General features: G+C 41.1%; 1 protein-coding gene and 1 non-coding gene across 3 annotated transcripts in view; both read left to right on the top strand.

The window, feature by feature from the left end:
• phf2 (PHD finger protein 2) overlaps positions 1–14432 on the top strand; it is a 40085-nt gene that overhangs the window by 2435 nt on the left and 23218 nt on the right. For both annotated transcript variants that reach the window (XM_088636909.1, XM_088636908.1), the window contains exons 2-3: positions 10008–10093; positions 13327–13441. In XM_088636909.1, coding sequence (XP_088493035.1) covers positions 10008–10093; positions 13327–13441 — 201 coding nt within the window. The remainder of the gene's footprint in view (positions 1–10007; positions 10094–13326; positions 13442–14432) is intronic.
• Positions 2792–2862, top strand: trnag-ccc (transfer RNA glycine (anticodon CCC)). The gene has a single exon. It is a non-coding gene; the product is annotated as a tRNA-Gly (tRNA).

Genomic DNA, 14432 nt, shown 5'->3' with positions numbered 1-14432 from the left:
AATCCGATTTGTACTCAACTGCCTGACCTGTAGTTATGGTACTGTAACTATGTGAAAACTCTGATCTAATTAACTTCCACTCAGCTCAAATACAGATAAGTGCCAAGCACTGCCTGCTACTCCAGGATGCTTAGCTGTGTGTAATTCATACTAGGAAGCATAGAAAACATGGCAGGGAGGGAGTTTTAGGTCTGTGTGCAGGTGTAAGGTTCGAGCCTTTATTTGTTCAGTGGTGGAAGATAGGAGCACCTCTTGCTGCTGCAGTGTTATTGCAGAAAGTCATAGACGGTCCAAAATAATTTTCTCTCTACCTTCTGTCGGGCCAGAAATGAAAAATCTGGTTGTGTGTTGTAGCTAGAGCCCTAACCCTTCCTCCACACTGCTGTCCTGATTCCCCTGTCTTCTGCTGATGCCAAGGGGCCTGGTGGGCACGTGACAAAGGGCATGTGTCTGCATTTTAACTCTGAATATTTTTTTTATAACAGCCAAAATCTATGTGACTGTTTAACTTACCAAGTGGCCGGAGCTGAGTATTTACTGATTGTAAATAGCAGAACCCTGATATAATCATTACAATCCATCTTTCAGGCTCCAGTATTGAGTGTGCATGGCAGATCACACTGACTGGACTTCCCTCTAGCCACAATTGTACCCAGAACCCAGTGGGAGAACATTCTCCATTATAATAAAATAACCCTTGCAGTCGAAAGAGACAGGCCCTGCACAGCCCTTCTAGCTGCAGGTGAAGCGAAATGGAGTATTTGACAGTTTGCCCTTCCAAAGGGTTTTGTGCTGAAAATTCCTTGTAAGTCTTTTGGTCGTCCGTAGCAAGAGTAGAAGAGGAGTTCAGAACACAACTTTTCTGGACCGCAATGCCTTTAATAGTTTCTACAGTGGGCTTTCCAAATTTCAGACGTTCCTGTGCTGCTGTTGTCAATGCCCTTATTTAGAGTGTGGGGGAATCCCTCCTTCAGCAGTTCTGTATCACAGCCTTCGCATATTCTCGCTGCTGCAATCACAGTGTGAGGTAGTGAGCTCGCTAGGGTGGGTGGGACTGTTATGGCTCGCAGTATTGTTCTTCTTGTACTAGCTTTGTCAGCCTGAGTTGGTGTTCCTTCCATTTGTCATTTGGATCGTTTTCCTCGCGCTCATTAGAGAGCACCTCCATGAGAGTGTCACTCTGTGCGGCCGGTTTTCCCTGTCCAATGAAGTCATGCCAGCAGCCCCGTCACGTCCGAGCTCAATGAGGTAAAGGTCAGATGAGATAGAAGGAAACTATCTGTTTTTTTCCCCCTTACAATTTTTCTGTTTTGAACGCAGGGCTTTAAAATATTCTTCTGGCATAAAATCCTATTCATACGTATCCAGTGGGAAAAAAAAGTGATGGGAAGTGCAGTTAAATTACAAAGAAAAGCAGCAGAATAGCAGATAGATTAGTCACATCTTGAAATATATGTCACTGCAGTGGCAGAATTGACAGAATAGCATAAAACAGGATAATTACAGGAATTGTGGTATTTGAATGTCATAACAAGGACAAACGGTGATACATTTCATTATTTATTCAACTCATGAGATACTGTTCAGGATAACCCGATCTTTGGCATGTTCTTTGAAGTCTGAAATGATCCAAAAGGGGAAATCCCTTCTTCGAAAACCGCACAGGTCAGGCATGCCAAATTCCTGGATTTCATACTTCCTCAGGTCCTGTGTATGGCTTTGCTACAACCAGCCATTTAATGAAACAACACAGCTGTTTATCAATTAACTAATTAATGAGCTGACTGAGTCAAACTCATCTAGACAGATGTTATATAGTAGTTAGTGTAGATGGTAGGTAGCTGCACTGCCTCTTGCATCCAAAGTACCCTTCTTGAATTGAAAAACAGAACTTCCTGTACATCATCTCCTTTATCTGCAAGCTGTAAATGCCTAATGCTTTATCTGTTCTTAATTGAGAATATCTGTGCTGTTAAACTTGTATCACGTATTTTAACAACCAGTAATTCTTGACGGCGATTTAATAAAACCAGAATAAAATCACGTCAGCTGGGGTTCTGACTTTTGCCTAATTAGGTGCTAGCCTGCAATGGGAAATTCATTTTCTTTGAAACCGAGGTGTCTAATTTGGCCCTATAGAATGATGTTTTCTATTTTAGATGTGATTCAGGACATTTGCTTAGGGTGTACCTCTGAAAACCAAAGTTCTTGTCTTTAATACTTTCTGTTTTACTGTGATTTAACCTGATACCCTTTTAAGCGTTTGCAGAATGAATAATAGTCGTAGAATGACGAGGCCTGAGGAGGAAGTTATAGATTTCCGAAAACAAGATTTGTTTTTTTCAGCCGTCTTTTGGATGTCAGCTGCACTCTGAGTCAGTTTTTAAACGACCTTTACTTTTCAATGTTGTTTCCACCATTCTACTTAAAGTTCAGTCCCGTGGTTGAAGTTGATGCAAGCAATTTTTCCTGATGCAGCACCAGAAGATGAGAAATTAAATATCTCACAATGTTTGAAAACATTCACCTAAATCTTTTACTTTAGTACATTACAGTGTTGTTTTTCTACCATTTTTTACATTCCCCTGCTTTGTCAACGTGACTCTACTTTGTGCTGTCTACTTTAAACTTCCAAATCTACTGTATGTCAGTTATACTGTCTGGTCAGATTGTGTTGCTTGGTTTTTGCCAGGAGAGTTCAAAGTGAATCTTGTTTAGGAGGAATGCTGTTAGTAACAGGACACGATATGCCATCAATAAAATCTATCAGTTATTAAAGGTTTTCTTCCTTTCCTCAGTGGTGTAGTGGTATCATGCAAGATTCCCATTCTTGTGACCCGGGTTCGATTCCCGGCTGGCGCAGAAGGGCGTTCCTGCTCCCTCTTCTTCTAGGGGCGGAGCGGTGGCTCTGAGGCTAAGGATCTGCGTCTGTGACTGGAAGGTTGCCGGTTCAAATTCCGCGGCCGGCAGAGGAATCCTACTCCGTTGGGCCCCTGAGCAAAGCCCTTAACCCCAACTGCTCCTGGGGCGCCGTACAATGGCAGACCCTGCGCTCTGACCCCAAGCTTCTCTCCCTGTCTGTGTGTCTGTGTCTCCTTGGAGAAAAGCTGGGGTATGCGAGAAGACGAATTCCTAATGCAAGAAATTGTATAGGGCTAATAAAGAAACATTATTATTATTATTGTTTTTCTTAATTGCAATGTGAAACCTGCGACCTCACCTTTGGTTTGCATAGGCAGTTTTTGGTGCACACCACTTCTGTAAATAAGTTGTTTTAGAACTAAACTTGTAAATCTAAATACCAGCAAAATGGAAAAATAAGAAGCATGGCTTTTCAGTCTGTCCTTTTGATGCTCATCCTACATGTTGATGTGTGATAGAGGAGTTTATCCTAACACGTGCCTGTTCTCATTTATGTCATCTCAGCCTGCAGGGATTGAAAATGGATTGAATTCAGCTCCCTTTTGGTTATTATTTAGGTTAGTTCCACCTTCTTTGTCTTGTTTGCCATTTTCGCTCAAGCGTGCATCTTGTTTTTGTTTAGCCTTATCACAACCACAGGTCTTGTTTGTTCATTCGTGCAAAACCATGCTGTATGGTCATAGTTTGTTTGTTCTCTAGTTTTACTAAATATACATTCTAGATAGTTGTTTTGCAAATCTGGAGGATCTGTGTGGCAAGCTGTGTGAGATTTGAAGACTCACGTGTGGACATGGTAAAATTATTTTGCATCTGTCAGGTTCCATCTCAACAGAGAAATGGTTTCTACTGAAGTTTAGATAATTGAAGGAAAGTGCTTGCATGAATAAGCACAATAAAAATATTGTTTATTGACCATTGTTAGTTTTATATCTAGTATTTATTTGAAGAAAAAGTGAGAAGTGAGAAAACAAAAGTAGTCATGGTTTTTGAGGGATGAAAAGTATTGAGATTTCTGTTCCGGGTGATATGTCAGTGATTTCATTTAACAACAGACCCGCTTGATCACAACTAAAGTGTTCATTTTCTTTAGAAATTGATGATATTGATTATGTATAAAAGCTGGATTTTGGGCTCTCCAGGAATGGAGTAGGACACCCCTGCCTCACACTATTCTGGCCTGGTCAGTGCCAGTATGGTCTGAGAGCTACCAATTTAATACTGCCATACGTGTTGAGATTGTAAACAATTATTTCCATTCTGCATTGCCATAGTGTTTGGAAACAATATGATACCCACAATTTCCTTACATTTCTTTCAGACCATTTAAAGTCTGATTGGAATTAATCATCAGTGAAGTCATTTGGAGACAGGTTTAGTTTTAAATTTAACCTTTAGGGGCACTTTAATAATAATAATTTCTTACACTTATATAGCGCTTTTCTGGACACTCCACTCAAAGCGCTTTACAGGTAATGGGGACTCCCCTCCACCACCACCAATGTGCAGCCCCACCCCTCATCAGCTCTCAGTGGGGAGGAGAGCAGAGTGGTGAAGCCAATTCATAGATGGGGATTATTAAGAAGCCAGGACTTCAGAGTAACACCCCTACTCTTTTTGAGAAACATCCTGGGGTTTTTAATGACCACAGAGAGTCAGGACCTCAGTTTTTCATCTCAGCCGAAGGACAGCACCTTTTTACAGTTTAGTGTCCCCGTCGCTATACTGGGGCATTAGGACCCACATGGACTGCAGGATGAGCACCCCCTGCTGGTCCCACTAACACCTCTTCCAGCAGCAACCTTAGTTTTTTCAAGGAAGTCTCACATCTGGGTACTGACCAGGCTCACACCTGCTTAGCTTCAGTGGGCTGCCAGTTGTGAGTTGCAGGGTGATATGGCTGCTGGCCACATCACTTTACACTTTAAGGGTGTCTAAGTTATTGTTCTTCTGTTTAATGACACTTTAGAATTTTTCAGGGACAATTGTGTACATTCCCATTACACCCACTTAAGATACTGCATTGCTGAACTACAGTTAAGAACATACTTGCTCAGAGACATTAGATTTATTATAATCTGAAGGCTAAGAGTGTACCTAATTCAAGACAACCAGATCTTTCAGGATGAAATATGACAAGCTGCGTGTCAGAATGCTTGCAGAAATTTGTGGGTATTTCTTTTGTGGAATACCGTGTTGCTGAAAATACAGCACCCCAATTGTCCTTGTGCTTCTATCTCTCATTTATCTCACAGTTTGTATTCCACACCGGTTTGCTTGGGGATTATATACCGGTGCAGAAAAAGAATGCAACACTCATGACTTATGTAATTTAAATTTTAAACATAAATATCAAACGAAACTAAATGGCAAAGAGTCTTGTCACGTGTTTTACGTAAAACGTGATATATTGTCCAAATAAAAACCTTGTGAAATGAATATTTCTCGTATGACCTTCCTGGGTATGAACAAGTCTGGCAGCAATGGTGTGGCACTCCAGTCAGCCTGCGCCCCTCATGCCAGTCTTCTTGTGCCATTCCACCCAGCTGGCGAAGCTTGGCCAGCTCCAGCTGGCTTGAACAATCCAGCGGGCTGCATGGCGTCCACACCTGCGTTTCAAAGGTGAATAAAACACTCCATCTCACATACCTGCTGGCCCGTAGAAGATGGGCAACTTCCTGTCCCCGAGTGTCCCCCGAGCACGCACATGGTGCGCTGCGCTGCAGTCATCCTGCTGTTGTGAGCGAGATTACATGCTGTGAAAATAACTACGTAGGCAGAGGGGAAGATCCTCCTGGGCTGGTGTGGTGACTCTCAGGATGTAGACAGGCCCTCAGAGAGCTAGTTTCTCTGCACTCGTCTGCTGATTGTTGCAGCAGAACATCTCACTCTGCAGGCAGAGTCTCTAGCAGAACAAAACCTTCTATCATGCCAGTAGCAACCAGGAGATTTTCACTACTGAAGCAGGTCCTGGTCCTGGTCATAGTTTTGCTGTTCTTGCATTAATTTAAATCATGACTTTCTGGACATTTTTGGCTGTTTATACAAATTCTTATTCCTCCCATTTTTGACCAAATTGTATGACTTGAGCTTAGATATTTGTTGTTCCAAGGAAAATAGTTCTCAAACAATCAAAAAATAGTTTGCTGACTTTTTGAAATGGAAATAACGTTACTTCTGTGCCCAATTAACTGCTGATGTCATCATCAGCCATTGCTATCAACCGGTGAGCTTGCAGCTTGTCCCAATTGTTGCCTTGTGAGCCCTAAATTAAGTTTATCACAGACAGGATTTTGTGAATGCATTGCAGATGGAATATTAAGCCTCTTTTATCTTAAAAGATTAAATATAAGCTGGCAATAGACCAACAGCTGTAGTCTTTCTATTGGTTTTAAGTCACCACAAGTTGAGAACTTCTCTCAGTAGACGTGAGTGTCTGTAGAGTAGAGTAGTAGAGTGATTGCCTTTGGTGCTTAAAAGCTGTAAATAAAAAGTTCTGTCCTTCTTTAAACCTTTAAAGTATTTTTGATCATTCCATGCAGGAACTGCAGAATGCTTTTGAAAGGCCCTTCCACCACTGGTGAGATTTATTAGAGACCTGTGCTGAATGGTGTTGACTTTGTAGGTAATGTTAGTAGAATCTTACCCTGTGCCTGAATGCTTACCAGAGGTTTTCTAGATTCCAGTTGTCCCTAAGCCCAGACTGCCTCTTGCTAACGTACATTTGGCAAATTGAGGGTCCTTGTTAGTTAAAGTCAGCAAAACTGCATTTTTCAGTTCAAAGAACAAGATAATGAAAGCAAATGGAGATCTTTATGATCAGGTCTTTCACGGTTTTGTAAGACTACATCTTTGCACCAGCAGGAGTAAAACAACAAGTGTTTCAAGTTTTACATTCTCCTAACTATGAATAAGGCTCTAAAAATAGCAATTGCTCAGCTAATGAGTTGTTTTTAGATACAATGCAAACTGGTGTCTCAGTGAGAATCTGAATTCTCAGAATTCAAGGAAAATACCATTTTATCAATCAAAAATGTTTAGTAAAGGCTATTTTAAATTGTGTGGCATTAGAATTCATTAACATTTTAAAATAAAAGTGGAGACTCCAGTTGTTTGCTTCATTGTATATAGACCTGATTAGCAATCACCAGTTGTGGTTACAACACCTGTACTCAAAGGGAGAAATAAGGAGCCTTTCAACTGACACGCTGTGAATTCCATAGTGCTTCACACAGAGTTAACCCTGATTGGAGGGGTGATGAGTCTGTCACTGACCTCACCGCAAACTTGCAGGCGCCCAACAAGTCACAGGAGGTGCTGTTTTGCTGGAAGCTGGGAAGACCATGACTGACCAATACCTAGCTTACCCCTTAGGGAATCCCAGTCATAGTTGGCAAGTGACATGACCCAGGACCGAAGCAGGAACTTCAGACAATGTAGGTCTCAGCCTCTGCTCTGAATGTGCCACGCTGGAGCTCTGGAGAAGCCCGGTATTGCATTGCCTTTGATCTGTCTTCTCAAGACAGATGGGGTGTGAGACAAGAACATCACACTAACATAATTGTTATTATTACTTTATTTAATGGAAGTCTTACCTAAGTGACTTGCATTCTGAATAACTAATGAACTGTGAAACAAATTACCAGTATGGAATTACTCCTGGACAAAAGGAGCGTATTACAATCATTTAACATTATAGACACCCAAGCTAGGTAAACAGTTATAGTGTTTAATGCCTTTAATACTTTTGCATTACATTAAGGAGTATGCTGAGACTTTTTTATTTCACTGAAGCAGATTTATCCAATGCTTGAGCATCACAATGGTCAAGGAAAAATGGGAAACGGGCACATATTCTTTTACATTTCAGCATTCATTTCTTTTAAAAGCTTTTTTTAAAGTGAAATGTGTCACAGCTATATAGGTAACACAATTTACTGAACACTTCAGGCAATGACTTGTACTTTCTATCTCATGACGTTAATCTCTTTGCTAAGTGATTTTGTGAAAATCTTTCTTTTTTAATGCACATGTATGTCAAAAGCTGTGTCCCTCATCTGGACAAGTGGATCTGACTTGAGAGACTTGAGAGCAATAAGCGTGGACCTACAGAAAGTCAGGAAGGCCATATTCTCTGTGTCCAGGGATGTTACTTTCATATTGAGCTTGAGTTGTGTGGATCTTTTGTATCTGGGAGATCCAAATCTCATTTGTATAAGATTGACTGAAACGTTGGACTGGCCTTCAGAAAACCAAGAATAAGTACTGTAGCTCTGACTGTAATGGGTGATGCAACAGGAAGAAAGACAGTCTTTTTGGAAATTTTTAAAAGTGTTTGAGTATACAAATGGTGCCAGATGAGATGAGGTTTTGGCAATATATTTAAGTGAGGCCTCTTTTTCTGCATGTACAATATACAGCAAAGGCATGTTTGAGCTTTTGGCTACCACTTACATTTTGTACCACCCACAGCCCAATTAGACTTAATTCAGGATATTTATTCACAGCACACAAAGGACAGTAAGACTGCCCTGGAGTGAACTTAGAATTTCCGGAAACACCCAGTTTCTGTATGTCTCTCTTTTGCGACTTACAATCTTTGCTCAGGAAAATGCTCTGAATCACAGAACATGGGTTTTGCTAGCAGGTTTACTTGTGGGTTCAAGAGTGAAGATAATCCAGCCAATTTTGATTTGAATCAGGACAGTTCACCATATTATTGGTTCTCTGTGTGTGAATAATGGGCCACTCTCAAAGACATCATATTGCAACATTCAACTGGTATGCAGAGATAAAGACAATAGAGAACACGGGTCTCCAATCAGATAACTGACAGAAAGGGCCACCTTCATAATATCCTCATACTACTGCTTTGATATACAGAGAGAGGCTCTGTGTGATCGTTTTTCAGAGCAAAAAAAACCAGGGGATGGGGGTTTTCAGTTTCACATTGCATGATTCTCTCTGCTACTTTATGTTTTTCAGTTTTCGAAAACAGTCATTTTTAAGCTTCTGTGGCCACTTACTTTTTGTGACATTTGTTCACATCAACGTGATGGGTTTGAGGGGCATTTAGAAAGTGTAGTTGGATTTGTTATCTTGCTGTTCCTTGAGGCTCATTGTTGTGGCTAGCCTGCGACGGGGGTTCCTGAATGAGAGAAAGTGTCTAACCCTGATACTTCCTGCGCAGAGCGTAGCTCGCGATGACAGGGGATGTTGCCGTGGCAGCATGCATCTTTGTGTGAAAGGCAGGTGGTGTCGAGAGCACCTGGCAGTCTGTCAATGAACCTGGTGCTGCGGTTGCATATTTTAACGAGGGACGATGGAGACACAATCAGATCAGAGGCTTTTACAGCTGTTTGAGGGACTTAATTTTAACTTTTTTTTTGCTGTTGTTATTGACATGTTTTCTATGTAAAGAATCAAAACTAAAAAACGACTAAACTATATTAGTTATGTAAAATACTCTTACCTTAGAATATTCCGTATCTTCTAACCTTAACCTCAATTGGAAAAGGTACTCAGCTGAGCACATGTTGAGTTCTATGATTGTGGGTATGAATATGGTCCATGTTACTAGCCAACTGTGACCAGGACTGCCCTTCAGCTCTCAGCCACCCCTGCGGTCTCCCGGGTGCTTGTAGTCATTCAGTTGTGATGGTGGGGGACCTGCCTCTTTTCCGACCAGCGCTGAAAGTCCAGTACAGGGCGGTGATTCTTGTGACGTATGGAGAGACAGGGGGCTTGTGTGGTGGGCAGGAGAAGGAGTTGGCCTGCGCTTCCTCTTCCTTCCCTGCGTGCGGTTACTGGGTCCGTAGCTCTGAGACGAATTGGGTGGGAATATTAAAAATAAGTGTTTTTTTTTTTCAAGAGTATACTTTACTGTCATACAGAATGCTACCCTGAAGTAACAGTGCTGAGAGGAAACTTCAGCAGGCTGCCCACAGGTGCTGGGTGTTCATCTTTTACATTTGCTGAGGATTCTGAAGAGAAAACTTTTTTTTTTTGAGTTACCATTCCAATCCATGTACCATGACGGTAGAGAGTTTCTTAAATCTTACATATGTCTATGTTGACCTTTTTCACAGCTGCGTTGATGTGGAAGAAGACGAAGCACCAGACATTGACATCTATCACTGTCCAAACTGTGAGAAAACCCATGGCAAATCCACTTGTAAGTAGAGTATCTGGCTCAAAATTTTTTAAATGTGGAATATGTTGAATGTTACTTAAGTAGGGTGTGCCGAACTGGTATTGTGATTTTGTTATATCTTTGCTGTCCCCATTTCACTTGATTGACATTCAGCTTAAAATAACAGGAGAGGAAGTAATCTTTCAGCCCCCCTGAACCACGAATATCACTAGTGGTTGGTTTCACCTCTGGTCAGTGACATTGGTCTCATGTTTCAGATTCCTGTTGGCATAGGAAATTAGCATCATTGTTCATTGTTTAACACTTCAGGTCTCACTTGGAGCTGAGAAGAAAACTGATCAGAACCTGCTCTTTCTGTGCATAATGTGGGTGTCTGAGATCGCAATATAACTTTACAGGAGTTTTGATTGCTCATGTAGATCTGGTGTTAAAGGAAACAAGTAAAAAAAATGTCAGGATGCCTCAGCATTGTAAAATGATATAAAATGGACAGTTATTAGCTATTGCAATGGAGTGCTGCAGCTTGTAAATTAAAATAAAAGCTTGTTGTGAACTGACGTGAGTCTCAAAATAACCCACTCCAATTTTAGCAGGAAACAAAAGACTCAAGCAGGCAGTTGACACTTAACTTAAGAAAACATGCCAGACAGGCATAGAGGCCTTGTTAAACTGGTTATTTAAGCGAGGGCTGGTTGGAAGATTTGTGTTTGTACAAGGAACAGCTGGAAAGGGAGGATGGAGGGAAGATGGGAAATGTTTTTTCAATCTCTAGGTGAAAAACTGTCCTTGTGGTCAAAGCAAAGTTTTGGGCTCTTATTCATTTCTTACCGATTGGTCAGCCTCAAGATATATTCATTAGCAACTGAGTTATGGCTTTAAAGAAATGTAAAAAATGCATGACTATTTGAAAGGGATTTCAAATAACAGTGACAGGTGTATCTCTAGCCTTCAGCTAGGTGTACTTCAGTAACAGAACTGTTCTGTTGTATACCTATAAAATGTATAATTATTAATATTATTATTATGTGTGTTGTCGCATGAGAGTTTTTCAGAATGTACATTTCTTAAAGGTAAGCTTTGCATCAGATGTTGTAAGAGTAATAGATCAGTTTGCTGTATTCATGTCTAAAATCATCAGATAATAGTAAAAGAAGCATTATCAATGATACAAATTCAACTAAACTGTTGTAAACAGCTTCTTTAAAAGCTGTGTGTACTTGCTTTTTAACATTTAGTTTAATAATACTGTATACCAATGTGTTTACCAAACCTGAGACCCATTCTTAGCGGAGGTGTCAACACTAGCTCTTCAGACTAATGGCCATTTAAGAGAAATCTTCATGCTTGATTAATAATCTGAGTTGGTCTTGGTGGTCATAGTTTTTCCTGAGTATAAAAATTGACAACAATAGGCGAGAATGTGATATTGTTCTGATGTTAATAAATTAAAGGTTGATTTCATTGTCAAATGTGGCATTTACACACATCAGTGGCATACCTGTTCATTCACACCACTGCTCTGGGGCTCACCATTTGGGGAAGATTTGCTACAGGTAAAAATTCGAAAACTGTCCTGTGAAGGATGAACTCCACCATTCAAAAAGTTAAGGAAAATGGGTTGGGAATAGATGTTTGTCGATAGGGCTTTATCAGAAGAGCTTTATTGTGTTCAGGTGGCTTGTGTTTTACCTTGTTTACCTTGAAGTTAAACACACCAAAAGCACTCGCTCATTAAGGACCCCTACTGACTGTCAAATTAAATTCCGTCGGCGTTACAGCACAAAACAGGGATTCTCAACCAATCTTATATACTGTACATAAGCCAACCAATGTAAAACACAGGCAAGATGACCTGTACTCTAATAATAATAATAATAATTGCTTACACTTATATAGCGCTTTTCTGGACACTCCACTCAAAGCGCTTTACAGGTAATGGGGACTCCCCTCCACCACCACCAATGTGCAGCATCCACCTGGATGATGCGACGGCAGCCATAGTGCGCCAGAACACTCACCACACATCAGCTATCAGTGGGGAGGAGAGCAGAGTAATGTAGCCAATTCATAGAGGGGGATTATTAGGAGGCCATGATGGGGTAAAGGCCAGGGGGGAAATTTGGCCAGGACACCGGGGTTACACCCCTACTCTTTTCGAGAAGCGCCCTGGGATTTTTAATGACCACAGAGAGTCAGGACCTCGGTTTTACGTCTCATCCGAAGGACGGCGCCTGTTTACAGTATAGTGTCCCCGTCACTATACTGGGGCATTAGGACCCACATGGACCGCAGGGTGAGCGCCCCCTGCTGGCCCCACTAACACCTCTTCCAGCAGCAACCTTAGTTTTTCCCAGGAGGTCTCCCATCCAGGTACTGACCAGGCTCACACCTGCTTAGCTTCAGTGGGTTGCCAGTTGTGAGTTGCAGGGTGATATGGCTGCTGACAACCATATCTAACATATGGTTAGATAAACTCTAACATAAACAAAAGGGAACTGCCCTGGTTCCTTTTGGTAATCATAAATATTTCTGTTCCAACAGAAAGCAGAGGTGTCGAATAGCATGAACAGTTTTTCAATTCCTGTCTGTTTTTTTGGTGTGACTCTATATTGCACTGGAGAGTCTAGAAGGCTGCCGGCACCATTATTGTGGACAGGACTTGTGAATATATTCCTGTCTAATTATATCACATGAAAATCAGCATCATGACAAAAGAGGCAGGTTTTCATACAGCTCTGTTGTATGCGGCAAACCTTCAATTTATTCTCAATGTACTAAATATAGTTTTAGATGTTTCTGTTACTCGGAAAAGTTTCATATCAAAGTATCTGGGGGGAGGACTGTATTGCAGTAATTATGGGAATATTGTTTGCTCAGTTCTTGTTTTGTGCAGCTTTGATTTAAATTGTAATGAATGTTGGTGAGGAATGATGGGAACCAGATTCCCCAAAGTCTGTGCTTGGTTAGGTGGTTAGTTTCACTGTGTGTAGGGGTGCTGACTTCCTCGGCCTGCGACTACATAGTCAGCACTCGGCTAAGGGTGTGTGCGGCCACATTATCTGATTGGATGTCATAATTGCTCCTGAAGTAGGATGGTTTGTTTAGCCTATTTCAGAATCATTGACTGACTTGACAGAGTCTAGAGCTGCATTGTCAATGTGGGTAATTAAGTTCACTGCTCTTCCACCAATATAGGGGAATTATTTCAATCCCAGAGGACACCGAGTCATTTAACAGAGTATTATTTATTCCAGTGAAAAAGAAAAGGAACTGGCACAAACATGACACGGGGCAAAGTACAGACGTCAAGCCAGTTCAGAATGGCAGTCAAGTGTTCATAAAGGAGCTTCGAAGTAGGACATTCCCAAGGTAAGAACAACATTTCCTTTAAAACCTTGTTTTAGCACTTTTAAACTGCTCTAAATTGATTTACTTACAGAGTGTATACTTTCTGATATCTTAATAATCTTTGGAATAGGGGCCTATTCATCTATTTTCAATGGACTCCATCATTGAATCCTAGAGATCTGGTCATGCACCTGTAGGCTTCTGCTATTATACCCATGTCAAAAACATCTGATCTGGAGACTAAAGTGCTTTATAACTGCTGTGCTGTTTTCATCGTGCCTTAATTTGCATAAATTATTTCGAGAGATGCCTGGAATTTGTAATGATCAGGACCTTTGTTTAACATCTCATCAGAAGAACGACACTTTTTTTACAGTGATAGTGTCCCCATCTCTATACTGGGGCATTAGGATCCACATAGACTGGAGGGTGAGCGCCCCCTACTTGTCCCACTAACACCTCTTCCAGCAGCAACCTTAGTTTTCCCAGGAGGTCTCCCATCCAGGTACTGGCCAGGCTCACACCAGCAGAGCTCACACCAGTAAAGACTTACTACTGTTACAAACATTGTTAAGGTTATGACATGCTGGTGGGTTCTGACTTTGAGTCACTTAATATTCTGCTCTTTCTGGACATAATATGCAGATTTCAATCATTTTAATCAGTCAAGGTATTTTACTGTATTGATTGTTTGTAGCTTTATTTAGAGATGATCTATACTGTAATTAGGCTTCTAATTTTTAAATACTGTTTCTTTTAAATTGTAATGTTGTCCCATTGTCTCAGGATTGTTTCTGTGCTGGGAGTTTTAATAATTTGTACATATTTTGCATGTTAGTCAGATTGTTTGCCACCTTGGTTTAGATTTCACTGTGCAGCAGCAACAACATCCCAAATTGATTGATTTAGTCATCAAACAGTTGTTTAGACTGGGGGTGGCATGGTGACGCAGGGGTTAGCATCGGCCTGCAGTACAGGGAGTCTGGGTTCAGTTCCCGGAGTGCTCCAGTAC

This window comes from Lepisosteus platostomus, chromosome 6 (genome assembly GCF_059453375.1).
Source record: "Lepisosteus platostomus isolate fLepPlt1 chromosome 6, fLepPlt1.hap1, whole genome shotgun sequence".
NCBI classification, from domain to species: Eukaryota; Metazoa; Chordata; class Actinopteri; order Semionotiformes; family Lepisosteidae; genus Lepisosteus; species Lepisosteus platostomus.
This window is presented reverse-complemented; position numbering and strand designations above follow the sequence as displayed.